The sequence below is a fragment of the Chaetodon auriga genome, chromosome 19, assembly GCF_051107435.1.
Source record: "Chaetodon auriga isolate fChaAug3 chromosome 19, fChaAug3.hap1, whole genome shotgun sequence".
Lineage (NCBI taxonomy): Eukaryota > Metazoa > Chordata > Actinopteri > Chaetodontiformes > Chaetodontidae > Chaetodon > Chaetodon auriga.
The window spans coordinates 12,242,413-12,269,881 of record NC_135092.1 but is presented as its reverse complement, the minus strand read 5'-3'; the positions used below and the strand labels follow the sequence as shown (position 1 = coordinate 12,269,881).

General features: G+C 42.0%; 1 protein-coding gene across 3 annotated transcripts; it reads right to left on the bottom strand.

Annotated features, from left to right (window-relative positions):
• Positions 1-238: 238 nt before the first annotated feature.
• On the bottom strand, positions 239-27,469 carry kcnn2 (potassium calcium-activated channel subfamily N member 2). 3 transcript variants are annotated; one of them, XM_076758755.1, is made up of 9 exons: positions 26,577-27,469; positions 26,075-26,170; positions 11,367-11,785; positions 10,937-11,078; positions 10,608-10,718; positions 10,374-10,501; positions 8,369-8,377; positions 5,292-5,361; positions 239-2,304 (listed from the first exon to the last, which is right to left on the bottom strand). In XM_076758755.1, exons 1-9 carry the CDS (start codon positions 27,345-27,347, stop codon positions 2,029-2,031), a joined length of 2,022 nt encoding a protein of 673 aa, XP_076614870.1. In that variant the 5' UTR covers positions 27,348-27,469; the 3' UTR covers positions 239-2,028. The 3 variants fall into 3 exon arrangements, with proteins under 3 accessions (XP_076614870.1, XP_076614868.1, XP_076614869.1); XM_076758753.1 differs by lacking the exons at positions 5,292-5,361; positions 8,369-8,377 and having other exon boundaries at positions 2,151-2,304; XM_076758754.1 differs by lacking the exons at positions 5,292-5,361; positions 8,369-8,377 and having other exon boundaries at positions 2,151-2,304; positions 26,075-26,167; positions 26,577-27,440.

The following is a 27,469-nucleotide window of genomic DNA, read 5'->3' as shown; positions in this document are numbered from 1 at the left end:
CAAATTTCTATATTTTCCAACTCACACTCCCATAATTTGTCTCCACTAATTGGTTGATCAGTAAAAAATCAAGAAAGGTTGCCACACCTAACTAAATTCACTTGAACTTAAAAGTGATACAGTTATATGTTGATTTAATTGTCTGACTAGTTTACACAGGGACACACACAAACACACTTTCAATGAGCCATATTTAATACAAATTCTCACACAATAAAAAAGACACAGGACTGTCAAATTGTATATTTTTATTGTTTAATTGCTTATTGTTTAAGTCGCATACAGTATAATCTCTCATTGGTTTTTATGTTGCTGAAGTTTGTGGACTGAACATCTGTCATTTTGTTAACCATCTGATTGACCTATTGGTTAGTGGGTGGGCTGGTTAAACAAGATCAATGCTGCCGATTTGACCAGATCTCCTTTGAGCCATGCTATTGTCTGTGAACCTTGAAAAGGTTGCGTTAACAACTATGTTAATATGGTGAATATTAATGTATAGAGGGTATATTGGCCACATCATGGCTTTTGCACACAGTTGATATGGAAATATTTTGTACGAAAGGCCATTCAATCAAATTTAAATATCTTAATTTGACTTTTGATGTTGAAACTTAATCTAAAAACCAAATGAATACCAGCCACTGTAGGTAGATTTACCAGTACTGCTCTTTGATATTACTCTTCCAGCTCAGCCAACACTGTCATCTAAAGCATATGCTGTCAAAAATAAATGCAATCTGGAGAATAATACAATTTTTAAGTAGTTTATAATTAAGATCAGGAGAGAACCTAGACAAAGTTAAGTATGTACCTTAACTCCAGTCCAAGAGATATTAAATCATGTGCTAGATATGCTGAATCTGTCGCTTCATACATCCGTTTTGTTGTTTGTTTAGTTGTAGGAGGTGTGCTTGTCCTCATCAAAATATATAAAAATAGGCATTTTCTTTTTAAAAGGTAGATATGGTTTCAGCGAGTTGTTGTTCAGCATATGTTGTTGCCCAGCTGGGTTGACAGCAAGCATAAATAGCACAGGAAGAAAGGACAAGAGGTGAGACACAGCAAGACAAGGGGTAATTACTCAGTTTGTGATCACTCAACACATTTCTTTAGACCTCTGAAGGTCTAAGTTAATGCATCTTTTTGGAAAACAGAAAAAGGGCTTTGACTTGATTCATCAACACGAGCCACAACTTGAGAATTGACAATAATAAACCCATGCCCAAACATCTCAAATGTCTTTTAATGAGCAACGCATCTTTATATCATACGTCAGTCAGCATTGAAGTGCATTGATTAAAAAGTAAGTGCAAGTACAGATTTTGATGCATTCATTTTGACTAGAGGATTAAATTATTTGCAACGTCTCCCCAAAAATAGTCATTCTACAGGGGCACTCTGCAAAAGAAAACCGCTATAGTTGATGCTGTTTCTAACCTAAAAGATATATGCTTTTTTTTTTTTTCCTCATTTCAAGCTTTTTAAGTTATCTCTGAGTGACAGTGTATAGGAGCAATTTTCATCTGCCTTCTGGTGTCAGTTCACTCCAGTCCATCAAACACAGCACTTTTCCTCAATATCACTGTCATGCTCCCTGACTAATTTCTCAGTGGTTTCTCAGTTTGCTTTGAGGATCACGGCAACTGAATCAAGCCAGCAGAAGCACAAAGTCTGTGAGAAGCACTATTTTAGTGCAATTGTTTCACACATGGTAACCTTGCCACCTAAAACTGGCTATCTCTGCATAGAGATGGAGTAGAGCTCTTATCATACCCCTATCGATAGGCCTTTTAAGGAAGCGCCATTATTTGTGGTCATGTCACCAGAGCAAGGATAACAACATCTTTTGAGGTAATAAAAAACAAATAACAGCATGAAGTTATCCATTAAAATGCATTGTCCGCAGTATCTTGGATTCTGTCATCAGAATTTGGATAATACTTATTGAAACCATAAGGCTTTACGATAAATGCAACTTGGCCATATGATGGCAAAAGTCTTCAGTGGAGGCATTCCCCTTGGACTCTAGCTGCTCTCGGAGGAGGTGGGCGGTGCTGTGGAGGACGACCTCCGTCGGGACACTGACTGTGAGCGCTCAGGGCTATGTTTGTCATAAGGCTGGAGCTGCACCTCCAGGAAGTCCCTGTGCTGCTGGCTGATGACCTGGCTGATGAGTCCCGGCAGAGCCTGCAAGTTACTCAGTAGAGTCTCCAGCTTTGTCTCCAGCAGAGCAATCCTCTTCTCCATGTCCTCTCCTCTCTCATTCAAGTCCGATATCATGTCATACATGATGTTCTGAGTCTGGAACAGGGGAGAGGAAACACGCTTAGCATGATCATTGTCCAAACTGGTGTTATTCTTTGATGGATAGTTCTGTTTGTGTCCATTATGAACAGATCTGGTTACAGATAAAACCACATTCTTCTTCAATACTTAATACAATAAAAAATATGTAGTTGAAAGTGCTCTGAGTTCATTCTGTAAATGAAGAAAAAAAGAGGAGATTAACTTTCTCAACACATTCTGTTCAGACTGCAGACTCATTTTAATTAATGGAAAAAACCCCTTTGACTAGAGCAGCCATTACCAACTGTTAATTGTCTGACACAAAAGCAATTAAAGGATATGTTCAAACTTTTTCAAGTCTGTCTGAAAACAATACTCAAATGCCCATATGCACACTGAAAGCATTAATTGTACTGATGGGAAAGAGATTCCTTTCTAAAGCGATTTGAGTGTAAGTGATGGGGGACAAAATACACAGACATCACACTGTGTAAAAATGTGTTTTAAAGTTCAGTTGAAGCCAATATGCAGCTTCAGCAGTCTGCGTGAGACAAACGTCTTCCAAAGTCACAGTTTTTTAGTTCAGTTTTTGTGCTTCAATGGACCGTATTTGTTTGATGAGCTGAGTGACAGTAACACAAAGAGAGAATTTAGTGCAGGAGAAACAGTTGCAGCAAACAGAAACTCTTTCAATGTACCTCCTGTATGGGTATGCAGGTATTGTTTTAAGGCATAGCTGAAAAAAAATGGACCCAACACAAAATGCCAAATGGGATATCTGATTAGTAAAGAAAAGAAAGTATCAGGTATTAATAAGAAAACCAAGCTGATTTGATTAGACACATTTTACAAGTTCAAGTAAATGTTTGGTTTTTTATAGGTACTGTCGTGAAACTTCCCAGTGACTGTCTCATTGTCCTCCTGTCTTGGGGGAGCAGAGGTTGGAAGCAGGAAAGTAAATTTCACATTTAAAAAAGGCCAGGGGGTCAAGCTATTTTTATGCTTAATAGTTAGAACCTTGAGAAACAGCACTTTTCTGTCAAAGACTGTCTGACAAGGGTAGATTTTATAAGACCAGTTTACAAGAGTTCACATTTCCATGTAGACCAGAGTACATTTCGCCTGTGACCTTGAGGGGACAGGAAAGGAGCCTGCAGATGATGCCTTCTGCCCCTTTGATGCATCAAGCATCTGTTCACAGACCTTTAAAAATACACTGTGGCTGCTGCATTTTAACTCCCGAGGTTCATCTCTTCAAAAATAGTCAACAACACACTAAGAAATGCACGTCACATTTCGGATGAGCTGTGGGAGTGATGCTGCTGGAGGGCGGTTTCTGAGGTATTATTCAGCAGAGGACTAATAATCCCTGGCAGCCTGGAGGCAATGCCATCCATCACTTACCTTGTCCTCTTCTGATTTGAGGCAGGAATAATGGGATAGGTTGTTTATGTGAATCAGTGAGGACTAAAGCAGCACTGACACTTCTCATCCTGACAGCTAGTCACAGACAAGGGCGTTGTATTACTTACATAAACACTAATCTAATCTTTGATTTCTCGCAGTGTGCAAATTTCATAGCGCATCACACCTGCTATTCCACATGTAAACAGTTCATGTAGTGATAACCAAATACTTTCATGTATGGGTATATTATCTAATGCACATGGAAATCTTCCCGCATGCAGGCATACACCAGGACTGAACCAACCCAAGTCCGAGCCTCATTGGTAAATCATGAAATCTAACAAGACCACATTAAATAATGATGGCATAGAATGCTAAAGACCAAGAAAAGAGGCCTAGCGAACCACGAGGGAACAAATATCATAAATAGAGGATGAAACTGATGCAACAAGAATATATATGGTCATAACAGATCCACTTCAACCACAAACGGACACTATCAACGCATTCCCGCACAACAGAATGAGAGAATTAAGAGAGAGAGGAGAGTGACAGAGATCATTTCAAAAAGCAATATGCAGTTTGACGACATGTACAGTAATTCAGCCTGAATGGCAAAGTGATGAAAACGCTGAGGAAAGAAACAACATCCAACCACCATCCACTGCATCGCAAAGTCACATTAAATGACAAACCACATTCTGTATTAGACTGGAGAAGAGATAATGAGTTAAGGGGATACACTGGGATCTGAGGAATTTCACATTGCACTGCAGTGGTGATGCAGTTGCCAATGATACGTTCAGCTCTATTTAGCTCCATCTTTCCACAGGGAGCATGAAGGGACTGAAGCTACACTGCCCTCTGATGGTAACACACTCCTATAACAGGATCCAGCTGAGTGCCACTGGCAATAAGCCACCTTATCCAATGTCACATCCCAACTCCTCTCGCTGCTGTTTTACAGCACGAGGTGATTGGGCAATATTAACTAATACCGTTCATGACACGCTGGCTCGAATCCAGTTTGACTGTGGTCTGCTTTTGAATGTCAAAGCGCTCTGCCTTTCCTCTCTTTCTCTGCCTTTACTTCTGGCTGAATCATCAGATCACAGTGTGTCTCCCTTCCCAGGTTACTGTTTCTGCTGTGTCAGGCTGGCACGCTGCCTGGTCTTTCCCTAAGGTTTGTCAACTTCTGTTTAGTGCATCTGGAGACAAACATCAGAGAATACATATAGTGAAAAACGGTGCAAACACAGAAAGGGGTTTCTTGTTTCTCTCATTCAGTAATTTTCAGGTGAACATGTCCCGGGGATAGCAGTTTACACTGTAAAATAAAATGTTATCATTTCAAACCCAAAAGATGAGAATCTCAGGTGAGTGCAGACAACCAGAATCACCACACAGATTCATTTTTAATCACCTTGTGAACAGCCTGTCTGTTTATTTGACACCTGTAGACTTTGATTATATTAGAAAAACACAACTAATTCAGCGAGTGAACTAGCATGCACTGAATTCAATCACACAAAGGAAAGAAGCTCATCAGGATAGTTGTCTATCCCCATGTACAATGCAGCAGTAGTCTAGCTTACCTTAGCAAGGTCCACTAGTGAGTTTGCTTGGTCATTCAGCTTGCGTTGCTCCATTTTAACACTTCTCAATCTGAACACAAGACCATTCAGAACCCAATAAATTAACGCTATTAGAATTTTGTCATTAAATTTGTGCACACACAAGGCATACACACGGAGAACACTCCTAGGACATGCACAGAATGTGTGTAGAAAATGCAGGGGTCAGTCTGTTTGGTTGAGCTGCATGCAAGTGGAAAGGAGACCACGAGGGGAGGGGGGTCCTACTCAACCAATACATACAACCATATTAAAGGAATGAGGAGGACTCATCGTATCGGAGCACCTGTATTTTTGATCAAGTCTTATAGCTACACCAAAAAAAAAAAAAGAAAAGAAAAAAAAAAGCCCACTCTACCTTTAAAGCTTTCCTTCCGGTTAAACCAACTTTCTCAATTTAAGTTTATGAATTTTTTAGTCACCCAAAAGCCACAGCTGTCAAACATAATTTTAAGTTAACATGCAGACTAATGTTTAACCTTTCTGGTTGCAACTATCTGTACATACGGCATCTTTTCCTTTTAAGACTTTCCAGCATAAACAGAAAAAAAAAAAAAAAAAGTGTGACATAACTGAGAAAAATCGAACGTTCCTGCACAATTTACCGCTCAAAGGAATCCTGTTAATCTGACATCATGAATAGAAAATGATACGTTGCTTGTTAAAAAAGTCATAAAAGGCCACTTTTACATCAACTGCAAATCTTACTTGTAAAGTCTGCAGAAATGGACTCACCTACTCCATACAACATGCTTAAATAATTCACATCTCGTGTTCAATTAGGCCTCTGAAGCCTGTTTTTACTCATCCTCTCAGGGGGCTCAAAAACAGCAACTGTGCAGTATTGTAGCGTGTCGAGCACACGTGGTTTCGAGATATTAAAGAGTTTTTTTTTTTTTCCCCTGAATCACCCACGCATGCTAAATTAAACTGGGCACAATACACAGACTAACATCATGAGGGCAAGTTTGCCAGCGTTTCAGATTTTGATGAAATAATTAAAAAAACAAACCCTATAACAACATGAATGCGGTATGAGGTGATCATTAGGTTGTGTGTGTACTGAAGGCAAACATTAATGCAGATCAGGAGGGGATTGAAGGGGCCGTTGGGGAGTCTGATAATTAGCTGCGATACGCCCATTCTCATGCAATGCAGGATTATTTCTCTGTTTTCCTGCAGACAGGCAGATGTGGCGCAAAGATGATCGGTCGGACCAACAGAGGGTGCCACAGGCACCACAACAGGAAACTACAGGCAAGGGAAGATGTCCTGACAACTGAGGACTGAAATGCTTCACACAGCAGACTCTAAAGACAAGTACAGGAATACTATTGCAAAACGTTATTATTCAAGTCATCAAACAAAACAAAAAGGAGGCATCTAAAATGACAAGATATATTCAGTGTTGCATGGCTTTGCAGTTGATGTAAGACCTGCTAATATTACACATTTCACAGTTGGATGACCAGTAGCTCTCAGATGGGGTCGAAGCACAGGGCAGCTCGAGGTCAGGATGAGGAAGCCTGCTCGTCCTGTCTTTTATATATGCGTCTTGTTCCCTCAGTCAATCACTCCTCATGGGCAGTTCTCCTTTTGAATGGACACTCTAAATCTGCTTGATATTCATCAGGGGAAAACAGCAATGCAAAGCTTTTCAATACCCCACTAAATCAGTTAAGGCAATCTCAGTTCCTACTGCGCCATATTTTTTTACCCCTCCTGATTTGCTCTCTTTGTCATGACCTACGTTTACCTCATTGTGGAGAGAAATGATAATTTTTCTTCAGCTTAATGGACAGGGCAAACATTCTGCAGCCTGTCCTTTATTTATTTATTTATTTATTTTCTCTCCGTCCCGGCTGACAGCTTCACGCTGTCGGTCACAGTCGCAGCCTCTCAGGCTCAAATGGGATTGCTCGAAGGCTTTACCCTGACCTTCCTCTCAGGTCACTTTGCTGTTTCTCCAATCCACTGATCTCTGAGCTAACAAGCACTCACTGTCCCGCTTCATGCTATGATTCCCGCTTCAACCTTGTGGATGGACAGGGACAGCATTCCCAAAGGGGATCCGACTGTGCTGAGACACTCGACTTAACAGATGTTATGGCCTGAAACTGTAAGACGTTTGTCGCACGTGTGCCACATCATGCCTGTGGTGTGGTAGAATGCATCATCCGAATGACCTCAGGAGTGTTTGATCTGCGTCTAGTGCAAACTCTGCTAATTCTTCTTAGTGCAGAGAAGCATGACAGCTGTATGTCCGTGTTATTATGCTGCTTACCAGCCATGATAACACCAGATCAGCATCTGTGCTACTGTGTCATCCAACAGAGAAACGGAGGAAAATGTGGCTGCAAATGTAGTAACAGGCGTAACAATGGTTCCACACGCCGAAAGATGACCCTGAGCCCTGATCTGTATGAACATGACTGCTAAGTTGTATAACATGACTTGAGGGATATCATAAATCATATACTTGTGCTACTGCAGGTCTGTCTCCTGTAGAGCTCTAGTCGTCATCCTTCGGTACGTGAAAGCACAGTTGATTGGAGTTTAATCAGTGGCTTTCTGATTAAAGATCAAATTCTCATCACATCCATGCAGAAATGGAAAGAAAAACACCCTCCATCACCGATAATTGAAATTCACTTCATATGCATCTGTGGGTGTGTTTACAATGTGCAGCATGTGTCAATAATAAGACTGAAAATGTGTTTGTGCCGGTTATTTAAAGCTGTTTGCATCACAAAATGCTGAAGATTGAGTGAAAAATGGGAGACTGATCTGTATCTTATCAAATTGACATGCTACTCAGTTGAACATACATCTACGAGAAACGTTTGCAGCAGCTTAAATGTAATAATCTGGCAACGCTATGTCTTGAAAAACAGTTGCAAACTAAACATTTTTTGTGGCATGAATTTCACTTATCAAATGAGGGAGTGTAATTTTTTAGTACATTATTGGGTTCAAGGACAAGCTCTCGTTAGCATGCAAACAACAGGTCTGTATCTACATGTGAGGCGAAGACTTACTTTCGAGCTCTATTGCATTGTGTCGACACAAACAGGAAAAAAAGGAAACATGAAGTAGACAAATGAATTATTACAACATCAGATAAACATATTCAGATGGCAAAATCTGTTTGCTCAAGTCTGGCTGCTGGAACCCTCATCTCTACACTGTCACCTCACCTCTGAACAGCATCAACTCTTTATTCTTCATTTACTTCCTCCTGCAACCGGTGTGTTGCCCCTTTGTGTTTCTGAGAGCTGCAGCTCTGCTTGCTCTCTGAGTCTAATCCCTCTTTTTTTTTCCTGGTTATCAAGAATACAGTAAATCAAAACAACCCCTCTGTTAACTTCAGTAAGCATTCACCAACACAGACAATGCCTCAAAGCATCTATGGCTCCATTTAAAAACTGTCTACAGTTCACATCCTTTACAGTGACTGATAAGGACCTCTGAGAAAGTTCTTCTTGCAGCTTTGACCAGAGGAAACTGGTACGGTGATATCTGATTTGATGTTTACCATCGCCTCATGACAGGTCAAGGATGGCTGTAGGCCTTTTCCCACCCTCCACTTGAGCAATCTGCTCGCTGTCAAGCCGCTTCCTGTCTTACATTTATCTCAATCCCGAGTTTACGCATCACACACTGCACCTAGGCTACAGGCAATACTTAAAACTCCCCGAGATAAGGCCTGTGAACACACCACTTCCTGAACAAAACAGAATCTTTATAAGATAAAAGTGTGACGGGAGGATGCTGACACCATGCTGAGCAGTCGTCCTTGCACACAGAGCCGGATGTGACTTTTTCCCACTGAATCTGGTTGTGTATAGATTTAGCTTTAGCTCCAAGGGATTTCCATTATTAGGCTGTCCTAAAGAACAGGAGGTGGACATGAGACGTTGTCATCACCGCTGCGAATCGCCTGAATACGACAGCAAGGACATAATGACTCAACAAAGCAACCGTGACAAAATGCTGTTAAACGGCACAAATCTGGATGCGGGTTGCAGCAGCAGCAGACAGTTTGCTTATTTCTCGACCTTGTAATCAAACATCCTAATGTCTTTGAAACATAAATGTATGTCCAAAAGATTCATGAGCAAATCAAAGTTGCACACAGGAGACCACAAAGACCCATATACATACATAAAACCACAGAAAGCAAACAAACATACAAAAAGGAGACACCTTACTTGAGTATAAAGCTACATATAAGAAAATCACTGTACATCTACTCACTAATTTTAATAAAGCACTGAGCTGATTGCCAGCAGTCACTGGCTGGATGTGCTTGTAAGCACAGTAGCTTGAAGAAAAACGAGGGAGATGAGGCTAAAATCGATACTGTTTTGGAGTTAGATAGCGCATCAGGAGTCCTCGGGGACCCACTAAAAGACTAGCTGACAGGTAAGTGTCTGACCAACCGCTAGAAAAGTAGAAAGCCAGCCTCTGAGGTCAGCATGCAAGCCGACATAACCAAGAGAGACACGCAAGAGTCAATCTGACAGCAAAAGGTGAGAGAGAGGGGGAGAGATCAATATCATACTGCGTGAATTCTGTAACTCTGGAATATTTCAAGGTAAAATTAGATTTTTTCCTTTTTATCAGGAATACCTCTGTAAAACTGAGGCTGCTGGAGGAATGACTGCCTCCACAATATTATGGATGTTTTCCCATTCTCATGCAGAGAAAATGCCATTTTACACAGATAAAAATTACAAGAACCTCTGGTGCATAAGCAAACTACTGAGGTACATTTTGTCCCCTTGCATATTTTACCACTCTTGATGATGAAGAATCAACAGGCCAAGTCATTATCACATCTGCAAATTTAAAGTTAGTCAACTCAATTGAAACATGGTCAAGAATCGTCAATAATATGAGCACACATATTTGCTACAGGTGTCAAACAATTCAGATTTCAGGTTGGTGTCGCAGCGGTGAATCAAGTGAATGCACTGCTGGATGAAAAGGCATTAGACCAACATGAGTGGTGGGGGTCGGGGTTCAGAGCGTGGTACCTACTGGTGAATGGCTTGGAGAAATTTCCTCTGGTGCTTCCTGACTCTGGCGTGGTCCATCTTCCTCACCAGTTTGGTGTTCTTATAGATGAGCCACGTCTCCCTGAGAACATTCGCAGCTGTGTTTTTCACCTAAAATGTGCAAAAAAAAAAAAAAAAGGGGAAAGATTTGGTCAAGAACCCAGAAAGGTGAAGCATCCATGATGTCAAACTGACCGAATGCGGAGCGTTCGCTTACTCTTTTTGTTAGCTGGGTGTCCATCATAAAATTGTGGACGTGTTTTTCAGCTTTGGTTAATTCCAGTTTCTTTGCCACCACAGCCACCACCAAGGCAGTGCAGCCAGCACCCTGTGAAAATAACAAGAACAGACAGGCATTAATACACAACATGGATTTTCACTTATTTCATTTGCTTGTCAACTGTTTTTTGTTTTTTTTTTCCAGTTCTTAAATATTAGTGGCATATTAGTTACTTTCTGTCAGTCTGTCAACACTTTAAGAGATACTGACAGGCAAAACAAAACCAACCCTGAAGCACTCAGGGTGCATTTCATTGCTTTTCTCACCATAATGCCAGTCAGGAGACAGACTCCTTTCCCACAGTATGTGTTTGGGACCATATCCCCATATCCAATGGTAAGAAACGTGATTGAGATCAACCACATGGCTCCTAGAAAGTTGCTGGTTATGTCCTGGTTGTCATGGTACCTGCAATGAATAATAAATGCAATAGGTTGAGCAACCTCAATGCCTCTGAAGCACGCCAGCTTCACCTTATGACTAAATCGCATCTTAAAAAAAATTCAATAGAGTAATGAACATGAGATTAAACACGCTGTCAGAATACTGCAGGGCTATAATCTTTTCTTGTAAATCTTTCTATCTTGATGCTCAGACACACAGTGAGCTAAGAAGTGTGTACATTATCTATTTTTACGCCTTATCTATGTTTCATGCTGAGCGGTGCAGCATAGCGTGAGAAACTGATCCAGGCACCTCTCACAGGCTCTCACAGTCCACGCAGCAATGATCCACAGCGAGATGGTGAAGACCAGCAGCACGGTGCCAGGACAGATGGTCATGAGGGTCTTCATCACGAAGCGTGTGTTAAAGTTAATCTTGTTGAGTGCACCGATGCTGCGTGACGAGGCGTCCGTGAAGAGCTTGCTGTGCAGCAGCATGACACGAGCGATGAGGTACAGCCGCAGGAACATGGGGATGGACAGAATGATGTCCACATCTGCATCCGTCTTGGATGGCACGTAGGAGTAGGCCAGGCGTGCTGTCCAGGTGAAGGTGTAGTTTCCTGGGATGGGGTGAATGGCGCACACCAGGATCTCGAGGCAGATGAAGAAGATGCGCTCATATGTCATGGCTATCCTCCAGTCATCAGCTGCATTGTCCACCATAAACAACTGCAAGGGAAGGGCACGGTGAGGCCGACGGAGGGTAAAAAACATCTAACATTTCATCATGGTGACACAGCAAGCTTCGGGAAATCATTAAACCCCATTAAACAATAAGTCACAAATAGCCTCCAGCCATTAAATCACATTTCTGAGTCACATTTTTTAAGGACCTCAGCAGTTTTCTTTGTTTTTTGCCTCCTGCTGTTGCCCAGTTAAGACAAATATTATACAGCAGCGGTCCCCAACCTTTGTTTTTTGCGCCACGGATCGGTTTCACGTAAAGCAATAATACGAATAAAGGAATAAAAACAAATTGTTAAAAATGCTACTCACCATTACCCTAAATGTAGTTGTTGTAATTAGAGGGAGCACTGCGCTTGTTTCTCTTCAACGAGAAGGCTTCATTGCCTCATTTACGAGCCTGTCGCCACATATTACGCAGAGGTGGCTTGGTGCGTGAGAATCACCTGAAGCGATAAACCCGTATTTTAAGCAGGACTGCTGATATTGTCTCTGAAATGCACCTTTCTTTTTCTTGGAAGTTGTAGGCTCTTCTTCTTCTGTCTCATTATTTGGCTTTTTCCCCTTTCCGAAGAAGCTCACCAAAGACGTTTGCTTTTTACTCATTCTTTCTAACTCTGGGCTTACTTTTTTACTACCGTATCACGGGAGTGAGACGAGCGGTTTGACATGTGCACAGAGGCACAGGCGGATGCACCTGATTTTCAAAATAAAACTTCTTTCAGACTCTGACGATCAATAAAATAGTTTTTGTTCAGTCTCTCTGTGCGTCCCGGTACCAAATGGTGGTTGGGGACCGCTGCTCTTACTGCACTGACTTCCTGTAACTGTTACCATTATCAGTATGTGTGTGTTCCGGGTCAGATCCCGGGACTGATGCCGGCCGGTGTGGCTATTATTATTACAATTGTTATCATCATAAGTGTGTGTGTGTGTGTGTGTGTGTCCCGGGTCGGATCCCGGCCCGGGTTTGTTATTATCATAAAGAGTGTTTGCGTATCCCGGGTCGGATCCCGGGTGTGGTCTCGGGTCGGACACGGGGAAGTCCCGGGTCGGACGACCCGGAAATTTAGCGGGACATTGCCGGGGCCGACCCGGGACATTGCCGGGACTGACCCGGAATTTTCCCGGAACTTACCCGGGACCGACCCGGAATTTTCCCGGAACTTACCCGGGACCGACCCGGAATTTTCCCGGGACATTGCCGGGACCGACCCGGGACATTGCCGGGACCGACCCGGAATTTTCCCGGAACTTACCCGGGACCGACCCGGAATTTTCCCGAAACTGACTCGGGACCGACCCGGAAATTTCCCGGGACATTGCCCAAGTCGGATCCCGGGTCGTATCCCGGGTGGGATCGCGGGTCGGATGCTGAAAAACTGATTCATGCCTTTAATTGAAGCTGACTCCACCCAGCTGTTATTATCATTATTAGTATTATCATTAGTGTGTGTGTGTGTGTCCCGGGTCGGATCCCGGGTACTGATCCTTCCCGGGTTGTTGATATTATTATTATTATTATTATTAGCAGCAGTAGTAGTAGTGTTTGTCCCGGGTCAGAGCCGGGTCGGATCCCAGTTGTAGATGCTGTAGTGATGCTGTAGCTGTTGTAATTACTGGGATCCCTGCGCTTGTTTCTCTTCATCGAAGAGACTTCTTTGCCTCATTTACGAGCCTGTCGCCACATATTATGCAGAGCGGGCTGGTGTGTGAGAATCACCTGAAGCGATAAACCCGTATTTTAAGCAGGACTGCTGATTGTCTCTTAAATGCAGCTTTCTTTTTCTTGGAAGTTGTAGGCTCTTCTTTTTCTGTCTCATTATTTGGCCCTTTTCTCTTTCCGAAGAAGCTCACCAAAGACGTTTGTTTTTTTTAGTCATACTACCGTATCACGAGACCGAGACGAGCGGTTTGACGTGTGCACAGAGGCACAGGCGGACGCACGTGATTTTCAAAATAAAACTTCTTTCAGACTCTGACGATCAATAAAATAGCTTTTGTTCCGTCTCTCTGTACTTCCCGGTACCAAATGGTGGTTGGGGACCGCTGCTCTTACTGCACTGACTTCCTGTAACTGTTACCATTATCAGTATGTGTGTGTTCCGGGTCAGATCCCGGCCGGTGTGGCGATTATTATTACCATTGTTATCATCATAAGTATGTGTGTGTCCCGGGTCGGATCCCGGCCTGGTTTGTTATTATCATAATTAGTGTGTGTGTGTGTGTGTATCCCGGGTCGGATCCCGGGTGTGGTCTCGGGTCGGACACCGGGAAGTCCCGGGTCGGATGCTGAAAAACTGATTCATGCCTTTAATTTGAAGCTGACTCGACACAGCTGTTATTATCATTATTATTATCATTAGTGTGTGTGTCCCAGGTCGGATCCCGAGTACTGATCCTTCCCGGGTTGGATTATTATTATTATTATTATTATTATTATTATTATTATTATTATTATTCGCGGGCTTTGTGGCTTGGTACCCGGTGGTTGGGGACCGCTGTTATACAGTATATAAAAAACTTGACCATTTTCAAGAGAATAAAATCGATCCAAAAAACATTTGGAGGAGGTGCAGTCAAAGAAAATAAATAACTGTTTACATAGTTAGGACACTCCACTCGTTCAAGGCCAAACTTTGCCCTCAGATATGTCCAAGAATATCTGATCAACCCTGAAATATCATGCCTTTGTTTTTCTGAATATGTTTTCCAGAATCAACAAGATGTTTCATATGCTTTCATATTTTATTCTGCCTTTTAGCCATTTCTTTCTATTAATTTCTGTATTGCATGAAAGTCATGACTATCTGAAGCTTCAAGCATTGTCAAGTTTGATTTTCATATCACAGTGAAGTGAATGGAATACGACTGCCGGGAAGGTGCAAAGTAACGACTAGTTAGTTAATTAGACGATTGGCAGAAAAATATCGCCACTATTTTGATCATCAATTAATCGTTTGTGTTATTTTTCAAGCCAAAATAATTTAAAAAATATGTCTCTGGTTCCAACTTCTCAAATGAGAGGATTTGCTGCTTTTGTTTGCCATGTACATCATTGTAAACTGAATATCTTTGGATATTTGACTTTTGGTTGAACAAAACAGGACATTTGAAGATATCACTGTGGGCGATGGGCTCTGAGGTCTAAAATTCTATTAATGGCAGTCCAATAAATGGCAAGAATTGCATGTGATGGTATGTAAATACACAATTCATAATAAAATAGGCCACAGAAAATTTGTGTCTCTGAATTATGCCAAAAATTCCCCCCCTACTCTGTTTCTCTCTCACAAAAACACAAAAATAAAAAAAATAAGTGTTACATTAGCTGCATGCAGCGAGCATTTTTAAACTTCAAAGCGTTGCACTGATGAGAACATCTGCCGCCTCCACATTAGCATTAGGTTCTGGTCGCCTGGCCACCCCAACCAGAAGGTAGGCCGTTCCGCTGGGGACTTCAGTGTGGGTGGATTTCAGCACCCTCATCACTCTTCTCCACCCTGTCCTCTGTCTTTTACAGCTGCTTCCTCACATGCTCCTGCGTCTTCCTCTTGTTCATCCCCTCCCTTCTCTTCATCACTTTCAATCCAATCTACGGTGCGCTTGTCTTCGGCCAGAAGATTCACTGCTCCATGTATTCACCCTGAACTAATGGCTGAGCCTGTGACCGCCACCACCAGCTCATTCACAGTGATCCCTGATCATCCTTATAGTCATAGATACACTATCTCAGTCTTACTCCTCTCACCAGAGCTTATATTTGCTGGTGCAGGTTGAGGATTAAATGCTATCAAACTGTATTAACTTCCTCTACATTTGTCGAATAATTCCTCTCTTTGACACGCCACACTGATATTCCTCCACAGCTGTTCCTGCTCTATCCACTCAATCACCTCAAGGTCCTCTTCCTGTGAACAGGCCGTCACAACTGGCAGTAGATATTTCACAAAATATTGCTGTCAGCAACAATACAAGCGATGTTTCCTGCAGGATGTTTTTTCCAGGAGAGCGGAAGCCCCTCCAAAGGAGACAAAAGGAAAACTGCACATTATGATATTTTGTCGGAAACCTCCTTAATATGCTTGGTAATCAATTACACGATGTCAAGTGACTTCTCGGGATTTCATAGAAAATATGCACATGCAAGTGCAATGTTTTTGCTGACAGTTCAGCATCTCTGGGAACAGGACTGTGCACAGTTCATGTGTGTCGTTTCAATTTTTAGTGATTTCTTTCCCACTCCACAAGTACCCACTGGTAATATCCATGAAGCAGAATTTAATATATATGTTAAAGTTTAGGGACTGTATGAAAGTTATTGGTGGGGGAGATGGGTTTAGAAAAGGAGGAGGTTTATGTATTTTTTCTTTTTGTTGAAAGGAAGGTGCTCTAAAATTTGTGGGACAGTATGTGAGGGCTCATGGCCCACATTTCTATTTAATTGAATCATTTTTTGCATGTTTTCTTGTAAAAACACAAATTGGAAGGATACTCTGTGTGCACCATGCATTAGAAATCTTTTGCCTTTTGCAGATGATTGTGTCACCATATCAGGGCTTTATTTCATAGTTTCTGCAGGGGTCAATTTGTCAGAAAAAGTAAATCTTTACAGTTATTAGGAATTTAACATATTCTGTCCAAAGAGCATGCCTTTCTTACACAAGCAAACAAATGCCTACAATTATTTCTGCATTGTAAAAGAACTACAGTGAAGTTCACAGAGTTAACATATGACAAAACACATTACAGTACAACCCAACCGGTTTTACTAAAGAGTGAAACTATGATGGTGCTGAGGCGCCGCAGCAGCCACAGAGCTGCTGGCTGTTGGTTTAAACAGTAACAGTTGTAATAACTGTTCATTTAGCAGCTCATAGAGAGCAGCTGGAATTCTTAGTTCACAAAATGCACCAGTTTTTATGTTTATCATAAGTTTTGCAATTGCTAATTCCACTGCTAATGTGCCATTCAGACTCGGTATAAATTATTGTCCCATTAACACATTAAGATGGAAATCAGAGCTGAGTTGAGGAATTAGGGGGTTGGGTGTTGCAATTTTCTCTGTGTCAAACTAAATATCAATAACCTTGAGAAGGGAACAGTGTTGGTTCTCCTCCCCGTCCTCATAACTTCTGTACAGTCCCATAGCTGTTTAGATCTGAAATATACTGGATATATCGATTTATCAGTCAAAACTGCAGTTTTAATTCTATGAGTAATAAAACATTCAGAATATTCAACACGTACTGGTGGCACACATCACGACTCGGCATCTTGCCAGCTCGTCTCCATTTAGTTTCATTTGGAATTTCTCATTATAGAAGTAAAAAACTGTCCCACTCCTGGAGGGCTAATGGGATCAGTGACCTAGATTGTAAATTTAGCAGTGATATGTTACATAAAAATTGAATTGCTGAAACAGACATATTTCTCCCATCGAAAAGAGAGTCCCTATTCAACATGTTCAAGGACAAAGAGAGCACATGGAAAAATCAATAATACGGCCTCTTTTCTCACAGACATACATGAATGCTCCACAGCTTGACAGCTTTGAAGGCGCCCTGACACTACAGGCGCCCGCTTCACTTCAACACACAAACTGCACTGAACCACAGCGCACGCTTATTATAGCGTCTGAGCCAATTATACGTCCAACAGCCACTGCGGAAGAAATATCAACTGTCAACAAGCTGGCACATGACAAGCAAAACAGCGCAAGCTACAACTAACACATGTCCACGAACAAACGTGACAACTGTCCCACAAAGCCTCATTTATATTTATTTAAAAGCTACAATCAAAGTTTCCCCCAAACACAGAAAACACGTGAATTAAATTTTTAGAGGCAGTTGTTCATATCAAATGAGCGACACTGAGCTCCTTTAACAAACTGACATCTGTCAGAGAAGTGTGTAACTCTAACCACAGCTCGCCTTGTTCGGCTTTCCAAGTGAGTGTAATGTAGACACGGAAACACAAGCTGTGACTCCTCTCTGCTACGGTTTCTTACTTACAGAATTAGGCCTCTGAAAGCAGCTAAATCTATTGTTTGCACACAGCACAACCAGCGTTTTATTTTACATTTCAAACAACAAACCTGCCATGTCAAAAGCAGTTACAAAGTTTGTTACCTCAAAACAATGTAATTAAACATTTAAACGCAGGTTGCATAAGGAAAGCCTACTTGGTGGGTAGAAGCAATTATGGTAATGGATGACCTGAAACACAATACTCAAGGGCCCTTTACCTCAGAGCATCAAATATTCCATGCTAGCAGCAGAACCAATAGTTATGGCGGAGAGGTGGAGGAAGCTACATCTGCAGTGGAAAAATATTAAACTGTGTGTTTCCAGTGGTGTCAAAAATATGATAGAGAGGAAGATGCAGAGAGTCAGGCATGAAGACATGCAGCTGATGAGACAGGACGCTTTTAAATTAGTTACAGGAGGCTGACAAATCATTTAAACACAGCAAGTAAAGGGATTTTAAATGGGAAGTAACTTAATCACAGTTAAATCCATGTCTACAAAGGCTGACAGTGACTTAGAAGGCTGCAGTCTGACAGTCACACACAATGATATAGGAGTTTAAAGCAACATGAAAGAACAAGTAGAGCTTTAATGAGGACAAATGATCTCTACCCAAATGAATATGTGTCGGTCAAGTTACCAATTGTTTTATTATATTTTCACAGATATAAAATAGAAATGTAGAAATTGTGCACGCACAGTTATTTTCCAGAAAGCCTTAATCATAAGGAGGTGAGTCAGACACACGTCTCAAATTTGACCGTTGCGAGGAAAGTTCTATGGAGGGGTGGTGGTCTCCGAAAATCATGACGAGGTCAAACTCGCACAAACTGCATCAACAAAAAACACCATCAGGTTCAAGCTGAAACTTACAAATGTGTTAAAAGAGTATGAAGTAAAATGAGGAGATTTAGATACTGAGCACTAAAGTACAACTGAGGCTGATGGGAATGTCACTAGTATTTCAAGTTATCTGCGAATTTGACCTGATGATGGTGCTAGATGAAAAGTTAAAGGATCACCAAAGTTACAATACTTAAGCCTGAGGGGGACGTAGATATGAGCACCAGATGTCAATCCATTCGATATCTGTTGAAACATTTTCACTGAAAACCACAAATTTTGACCTCATGCTGGTGCTAGAAGAAAAGTCGGAGGATCGCCAAAGTCAGTAGACTTCATCCTCTTGGGACCATGAATGTCTGTGCAAAGTTTGTGAGACATCCATCCAATAGCTGTTGGGACATTTTAGTCTGGACCAAAGTGTTGGACCTGTGAGGTTGAGGATTAAATGCTATCAAACTGTATTAACTTCCTCTACATTTGTCAAATAATTCCTCTCTTTGACACGCCACACTGATATTCCTCCACAGCTGTTCCTGCTCTATCCACTCAATCACCTCAAGGTCCTCTTCCTGTGAACAGGCCGTCACAACTGGCGGTAGATATTTCACAAAATATTGCTGTCAGCAACAATACAAGCGATGTTTCCTGCAGGATGTTTTTTCCAGGAGAGCAGAAGCCCCTCCAAAGGAGACAAAAGGAAAACTGCATATTACGACATTTTGTCGGAAACCTCCTTAATATGCTTGGTAATCAATTACACGATGTCAAGTGACTTCTCGGGATTTCATAGAAAATATGCACATGCAAGTGCAATGTTTTTGCTGACAGTTCAGCATCTCTGGGAACAGGACTGTGCACAGTTCATGTGTGTCATTTCAATTTTTAGTGATTTCTTTCCCACTCCACAAGTACCCACTGGTAATATCCGTGAAGCAGAATTTAATATATATGTTAAAGTTTAGGGACTGTATGAAAGTTATTGGTGGGGGAGATGGGTTTAGAAAAGGAGGAGGTTTATGTATTTTTTCTTTTTGTTGAAAGGAAGGTGCTCTAAAATTTGTGGGACAGTATGTGAGGGTTCACGGCCCACATTTCTATTTAATTGAATCATTTTTTGCATGTTTTATTGTAAATACACAAATTGAAAGGATACTCTTTTCTGCATTGTAAAAGAACTACAGTGAAGTTCACAGAGTTAACATATGATAAAACACATTGCAGTACAACCCAATCAGTTTTACTAAAGAGTGAAACTATGATGGTGCTGAGGCGCCGCAGCAGCCACAGAGCTGCTGGCTGTTGGTTTAAACAGTAACAGTTGTAATAACTGTTCATTTAGCAGCTCATAGAGAGCAGCTGGAATTCTTAGTTCACAAAATGCACCAGTTTTTATGTTTATCATAAGTTTTGCAATTGCTAATTCCACTGCTAATGTGCCATTCAGACTCTGTATAAATTATCGTCCCATTAACACATTAAGATGGAAATCAGAGCTGAGTTGAGGAATTAGGGGGTTGGGTGTTGCAATTTTCTCTGTGTCAAACTAAATATCAATAACCTTGAGAAGGGAACAGTGTTGGTTCTCCTCCCCATCCTCATAATTTCTGTATGTATGATCAAAGTGTTGGACCAGCTGACCAACACTGCCATCCATGAAGCCAATCTGGCAGCATGGCTAACAATTCAGCAGCAGCATTTCTGTCCAGAGACAGTGTCCATCAAACTCTGGACAACCTAAACTAAGACAGAGACGGAAGACTCCAAACCTGAGCAAATCAAATCGAAACTATCTGCAGAGTCAGATACCTTCACCTAAAAATGAGGAGACACAGTATGTGTTTTTTCTAATTTGGGTGAATTGACCCTTTAAGTTCTTTTTATGTTTAGAATTTCAGAATTTTTATGTTCTGTAATCTTTTTATTGTTATATGCACACATACACTCATTTGTGCCTCTTTTTCTTTCCAAAAACTGGTACCCCGCAGTGAAAACAAAGAACAAGAGCACACACATAAAGCCTCTGCATTGTACAGCAGAGAAGAAACAGCCAGTGCGGTGAACATATCGAGCTGTCACTGGCTTCTCTCAGACGTTCAGCTTCTTCTCTGATGGACAGTCTAATCACTCAGAGTGCATGCCCCTCGCTCATCATGGGAAAGTTTCATTCATGTCAGGTTGAGAGACGACACAGCAGAATATGTCCCGAGATCATTCCCTGCCTGTCCTGCGTCTACGCTGTGCAGTCTCAGAGGGGCTCACTTGGTGACGCTAGCTGGGTTGGTTACTGGTTTCACTACGCTCAATATAACTAATGGAGTCCAGCTCAATATTTAATCTGTGTAATGTGGAGATGGGAACATATATCTTGTCACTGAGAATGAAATCGCTCAATCTCATTAGTGAATTAGGTTGAGAGGTTCAGCCCAATTAGACATTAATGCAATACTTTATTTATGATATCAAAGTGAGCCACTAAGAGACCACTTTGCTGTGTAAATCTGAAGCTGTTGCAGTTTCAGCTTGTTTTTGTTTCTGAAATTAAGTCTCACATTTGCATATACATTCTTCTATTGAAGCAACAGAGAGCCCATTTGAGCCGAAGCAAAAGCTGGTATGAATCCTTCTTTAAAGTGTTGCTGCTGCAGCCAAGTTGCTCATGTTAATGATGTAAAAACCATCGACATGTTTGAAGTCACATGCGGAGCACAATTTAGTAAATGCCATCAATTAGTAATCTGTAGGATTCTCAGCTCTTTGGGAGGCTGGGTGTCTCTGGCCTTGAAAGGCAGTGAAAACACTGAGGTCACCAGCCAGTGGTGGTTATCTGACTCCAGTCTGGAGTCTCAGGTAGAGGACAGATTTCACTGTGAGAAATGCAGAGCATCTCCTGCAGTTACACCATATCTCTGACACGTACACACCACCCAGGGGCGGTCTGACAAGCACGGCCAAGTTTGGCTCTGGCAGGATTCGCTGGCACGGTTTGGGCGATGTGTTGTTATTTTATCTTTTCTGCAGATTGTAAAATGTAATACTGTGTGACTGTGAAACATCAGCGCCGACTTTTATCACAAAAGTACACATCAAAGGCAGAACAGCCCCCAAAGCATTTTGCATTAGTTTAAGAAAACTCAGCAGAACTGTCATCACAAGGTACAACGACACAGCAATGGCCTGAACACAAATGCCCCTCGGCGAAGAGCCTTTGATGTGAGAAAGAAGAGAAAACTTTCAGCACAGCTTCTGTCTGTTTGGGAATAAGGTGAACTCATCAACCATCTCAGCAGCGAGAGCAGGAAGATGCTCCCAGCTCGTAGCTCATATCAGACTTTGACAATGACAAATCAAAGTCATGAAGCAGCTACAGACTCTAACCTCTCCATTTCCACTCATACTGTACAGTAAGTCGCTGCCTGCCAACACAGCAAACTCAACTCCACTAAAAAGTCTAAAAATTCCTCCGGCAGATCGCCAGCTGTCAACAAAAGGCGTGACGGGGACTGAATCAGGCTGATAACATTTCAAGGAGAAGTACAAAAAGACGCTGAGCAACATCAGCATGTGCAAGAGGATTAAAGATTAATATTATTTCTATTAATTGTAGGCGCTGGGACAAATGTAAGGACATATACCAGGACATGGACACACTGTCTCTCTCTCTGTTAATGCACTTGACTCAGTAGGACAGCCGTCACTGCCACTGCAGCACAGCAGATGTATCCCTAAACAATTCAAATGACAGCTGGTGTCCAACATCTATCCTGTCTGACCTGACCTTTGGAGTTTTCAGTCACTCCGAGGAGAAAAAAAAACTTCATGTTGTTATACCCGATAAAAAATGAGAGGGCAGAGTCTTTACCGAGTTTGACAAGTAAATCAGTTCTAAGGGGCTAGAAGTGGTGGGGAAATATTTCATCACCCTGACTTATGCTTCCACATCTGACAGGCATCTGTGAGTACACATGGATGTGCATGCATAATCTATTTCACTGCAGGAGCAGGAACTTCCCACATGGAAAAGTACACTTTTGAAACAGCACTCTCTACTAATATTACAAACACTTTTGGACTGCGTAGAGCATTAACACACAAACCACAAACCACGGACATTACATTATACTGAATAATACAACAGTGGATAGAGTGTTGAAAGTGTATTTGATGCAGTGTTTCACCAAGGAGATAGCACTACATATCGAGACAGGAAGCTGGTGTTTTTAATGGACACTCCACTGATTTTACAAGTCAAAGTCAATTTACCAGTCATTGTGAGTACAGCACAGTGTAAGAAGATAGTTGTATAATATCTGTGCCTCTGGAAGAGCTTTGAAAAGTCTGAGAAAATGACTCAAGCAATGTCACTCAAGTGTATCAGCTTGGGGTTAGAGATTGCAGATTTTGAAAAAGAGGGAACTCCATCAATTTTACACACCAGAGTCTGTCTACAGGTGTTGGGGAACAGTGCTGCATACTGCATGTGAAAACGTTGGCTAAAGCCTTTTGTGGCTCCAGGGGGAGCCGATTGGAGCGACTGCCTCAGGTGATATCCCTTGAGTCAGTGTTGGTTGGCTCTGAAGACTACAAGTTGGGAAAAAAGAAAGATGTGAGGTTCCCAGACCTCTGCTGCCCACTCCTCATCTCCGTCTGAGGCTAGCGGCTCGAGGCCACATTAGCCGCTACTCCCACAACACGCCTGAATCTCTAAACCAGCTGTTAGTGGTTGGGTTGGATTGTGGGTAATGTAGGGGCCAGGCTTTGACAAGGATGAAGAAAGGATGGAATAAAAAAGACCATCTCTGGTTCATTGATTTGGAGTCTGAATCTGACTGCAATGTCAAACAGATGGGGAACTCTGTAAAGAGCAGCTGCCTGATAAAAACAACGATCATGGGGTTTGAAAAACGTGACATTTACCAGAGTTTAATAAACAATAAAGCTGATCAGATGATGCAAATGAAAGAAGCACAGAGAAAATGTAAAGGAAACACACACACACACATCCCGAGCCACTGTGTGTGTGTGTGTGTGTGTGTGTGTGTGTGTGTGTGTGTGTGTGTCATTAGCAAGATAGATTTAGAATTCATTTGTCTGTATGTGTGTGTGTGTGTGTGTGTGTGTGTGTGTGTGTGTGTGTGTGTGTGTGCAAGCACATATGTCAGTCTGTGCGAACCAAGTAATGACAGACTACCAACAACAGGCACAAAAGGCCCTCAGGCAGGGAAGGAAAGGAGCAGCTGGTGTAGTGGAAGTTAAAGTATAAACACTGTGAACTGGATTTAAATAGTAAGACAGAGTCAGCTTCCAGGAACTGGCTGATGCTTCGTTCCAAAGGGGACTTGATGAATAAGAAAAGGGAACTTATAATCAATTTGTACATCTAGAGAGAAGCAGAAGGGAGTGAGTAAGACTGCAGTGATGCAATGATGTTTTCTGATTCATTTAAGTGTTCAGGCTTCAACGTTTGAATAAATTGTATATATATCATCGTGGAGAGGGGATGTGTGGTGAAAAGTGCATTGCGGTAATCAACTGTGAGGCAAACAATTGCCTTAATAAAGTTTTCTAGGTCAGCAAAAGAGGAAATGTCTTTATCGTGAAGAGAGAGCTATCCGGGGTGAAAAATGTTTTGGATATTGACGTGCCTGTCAGAGGAGTCTGGATCAAAGAGGTTTGAAACAGCCTTCCGGTGGGGTAAATGTGCAGCTACTGACAATTAAACAAATGGAAAGAAAAGCTCGTTTTGGAGCTAAAATGAAAATTTCAGCTCGTCTGCGGAGAAGGAAAGAATATTGCATCACAGCTATTCTTAATGTGAAAAACAGAGGATTTAAGCTTCCGAAAACTGTCTTCATCACCATATTTATGAGTACAGATGTGCTGCTGGATTATGACAGCAAGACATGACGAACAGTGACTGAAAGTGTGTAGCACAATTGAGAGCTAAAGCATTTCACTGGTTTAACTGAGCCACGGCTGCCAGTTTCACACAACCTGTTATAGAAGTCACTAAATGGAAACCTGCTGCGATGAAGAATGCACCTTTGCTCTCTATTAGTCACAACTAAATCGTTACATTATTCAGCATCAAGCAAAGTTTGCACAAGCAAGAGGTGAAAAAGCTGAGTTTATGAATTAAATAATTCACACAGGATTAGAGTTAAAGGAGCGGAGGCCTGGGAAGAGAAGAATGAATCTAGAATATGATACTCTCATGCAAACGCACAGTATGCTTTCTAATTTATAAACAGCTACTGGGAACTGTCTGCTCGGGAAATGAAAACACTTCTGCTATGCATTGAAATATGGTAATGATGTCTGTGCATTTCTATCATCCCTCATAAAGAAAGGTTTACAATGAGACATCTGAAAGGGGGCGACACATTTTACTGTTGGGCTATTTCAATGACTGATACTCCCCTGGGACTTGTAAGCACTAAATATACCAACAAGGCTGATGAATATACTGCAGCTAAAGCCAAATACAAGAACCTTATGTTTTGTCCAAATGGAGCATGTTTTACCCAAACTTCCTCTATGTCTTGAATAACAGCATATTAAAAAAAACAGCTTGATCAGCTCAAACAATTTAGCTAAAGGCATTTAGAAAAAAAAATCACCAGCTTGTTTAAAAGTAAGAAAATCCATTAACATGATTAAACAGGGGGTTGCTGAAGATTGGAGGGAAATGCCTGAGCTGTGTCTCTTTTCAAATGAAGTTTTCCTTTTAAGTTGATTTAATTAAAACAAAAGAAAAGATCTAATACACGAAAGCTTTCTGGCAACATACAGTCCCCCATTAATTCTGTGGCTGTTCGACAAAAGACACAAGTGCTGAAGCACAGGAAGAACTGTAAGCAATGCAACAGTGCTCCGAGGCAAGGTCATAAAACTGTCCAAGTGTTGGAACATCTCAGGGGAGCCTGACAGTCTGAATCCATCCACTGAGCCCGGTGAGGAGTTCCTAAATCTGATCCAAATGTGTAACGAGCTGTTAATGTGGCTTCAAAAGATAATGATCAGTCCACGACAGCCGTTCATGCAATCGCAGGGCTGTATAGATTTTCACTTTGGAACGAAGAAAATAAAAATAAATGTTGTTGAAGCCTTCCCCAGATTTCATGCTGGAAATCCAATTTGAGTAATTACACTGTCCCGCGCTGCAGAGAAAACTGAAATTTAACACTTCACTTGCTTTCACAAGAACTTATTTGCTTTGGTAGATTCAAAGTCAATAAAAACATCTTTTCTAACCTGCAAATGCTCGAGGGAATTTTCGACATGCAGACACATCAAACCGAGCATTTACTAAACGTGATGAGGCATTCACTGTTAGAGCAGACGACTGACCCTTCAACATCAGCAGTTAAAGAAGAAGAAAAGAGTGTTGCAACATTACCTGTATCTCTCTTGCATGGTATATGATAATCAGCCCCAGGAGAATGATTGTAGAAAGGCTTATCAGGCATTTTAGAGCTAATGAATACAGGGACTCCTGGAAAAGAGCAACAACACTAAAGCCAAACAAGACAACATCATGACATAAAATCACATTCCTACATGCTGCTAAATGTGACACAAATCTGGAAGGAAAAATACAGGAAAATAAGAATTCAGCCTGTTAATGTGCACTGCAACAAAATCTGACCAGTGATATCTTTGTGTATTATTGGGGTTCCCCTTCATGGTTGGACAGCAGTGGGCCTTTTGGCCTGCGTGTGACAACGTGACTACGTGGGACACTTTGCAGTGAGCCCAGACTTCTGTTCTGCCTCTTATTTAAAGTGGCTGCTTTTCTATAACGCTTTGGCCATAACTTTGCTTTTAATCATTGTCTAATTGAAATTGCTTGCTGCCACTAAATCAACTCTGAACGGCGTGGGCTTTGAGAAAATACGCACCTTTCCATAGGCTCCCCACGAGAGTTCAGTCTCTATAACCATAACAACGATCCCAAACATCCCAAAGATTAAAGCATAGTCGCTGAGCCGCTTCCTTTTCTCAAACAAGGCCCTCCTGTGTCCGAGCTTTTCCCCAATGTTCTGGTTTTTCTTTTTACCCGATTTACCGCCGCTGTGGCTGCAGCCTCCCCCTCCGTCTCCCGATGCGTAAGGCATCAGGGTGGTAGAATTATTCTCCGGCTTTGATACTAAAGTGTCCGACGCATCTGCGGCTGAGATAGGCTGCAAGGGCTGGGACTCGGAATCAAACTCGTGTATGTTTCTGCGGGACGAGCTCAAGTTGCTCAGCGGCCGCATTACGCCGCCGTTGTATCTGCAGCTGCTCATGGCTATTTCATTGTAGGAGTTACTGTCTTTGTGGCTGCTGCCCAGGCTGCCCCGCTGCCGATCGCGGCAATGCTGCTGCTGATGGTGAGGATGATGATGCCTGGATGAACTACCATGACTAGAGGGTGTGAACTCGCAGACGCTGTACTGGCAACCTTGCCTCGAAGACGTTTCCGAAGGTGTCCTTAAAGTTCCCACAGTGGTCGGCGACGTCCCGCGAAAGACGAGGCTTTTTCTCGCATCACAGGTGCAGTTATTGCAGGTGCAGCATTGGTCGTGCTGCTTGCCGAGTCGATCCTCCCGCCCGCAGTAGTGCTGGTACTTACAGTGCTGGAGCTGCTGCTCTGGAAAGAAATCGTTCTGCAGCTGCAATGGGGTTTCCATGTCAGTGCTGCTGTTTAAAGCAGCAGTCGGGTACCATAGACCACCCCACGAAGGGCGTTATGGTACTTACGGGAGGACAGAGCCGCTGCATGAATAGACCCATTTCGGCTCCGGTAGAATGT

Excerpts from the sequence above, each read along its gene's own strand:
- kcnn2 (XM_076758755.1), bottom strand. The coding sequence starts at position 27,347 with ATGGAAACCCCATTGCAGCTGCAGAACGATTTCTTTCCAGAGCAGCAG. Across the intron at positions 10,719-10,936 it reads GTCTCCTGACTGGCATTATG|GGTGCTGGCTGCACTGCCTT; the intron begins GTGAGAAAAGCA and ends TTATTTTCACAG. Across the intron at positions 10,502-10,607 it reads ACACCCAGCTAACAAAAAGA|GTGAAAAACACAGCTGCGAA; the intron begins GTAAGCGAACGC and ends TGCACATTTTAG.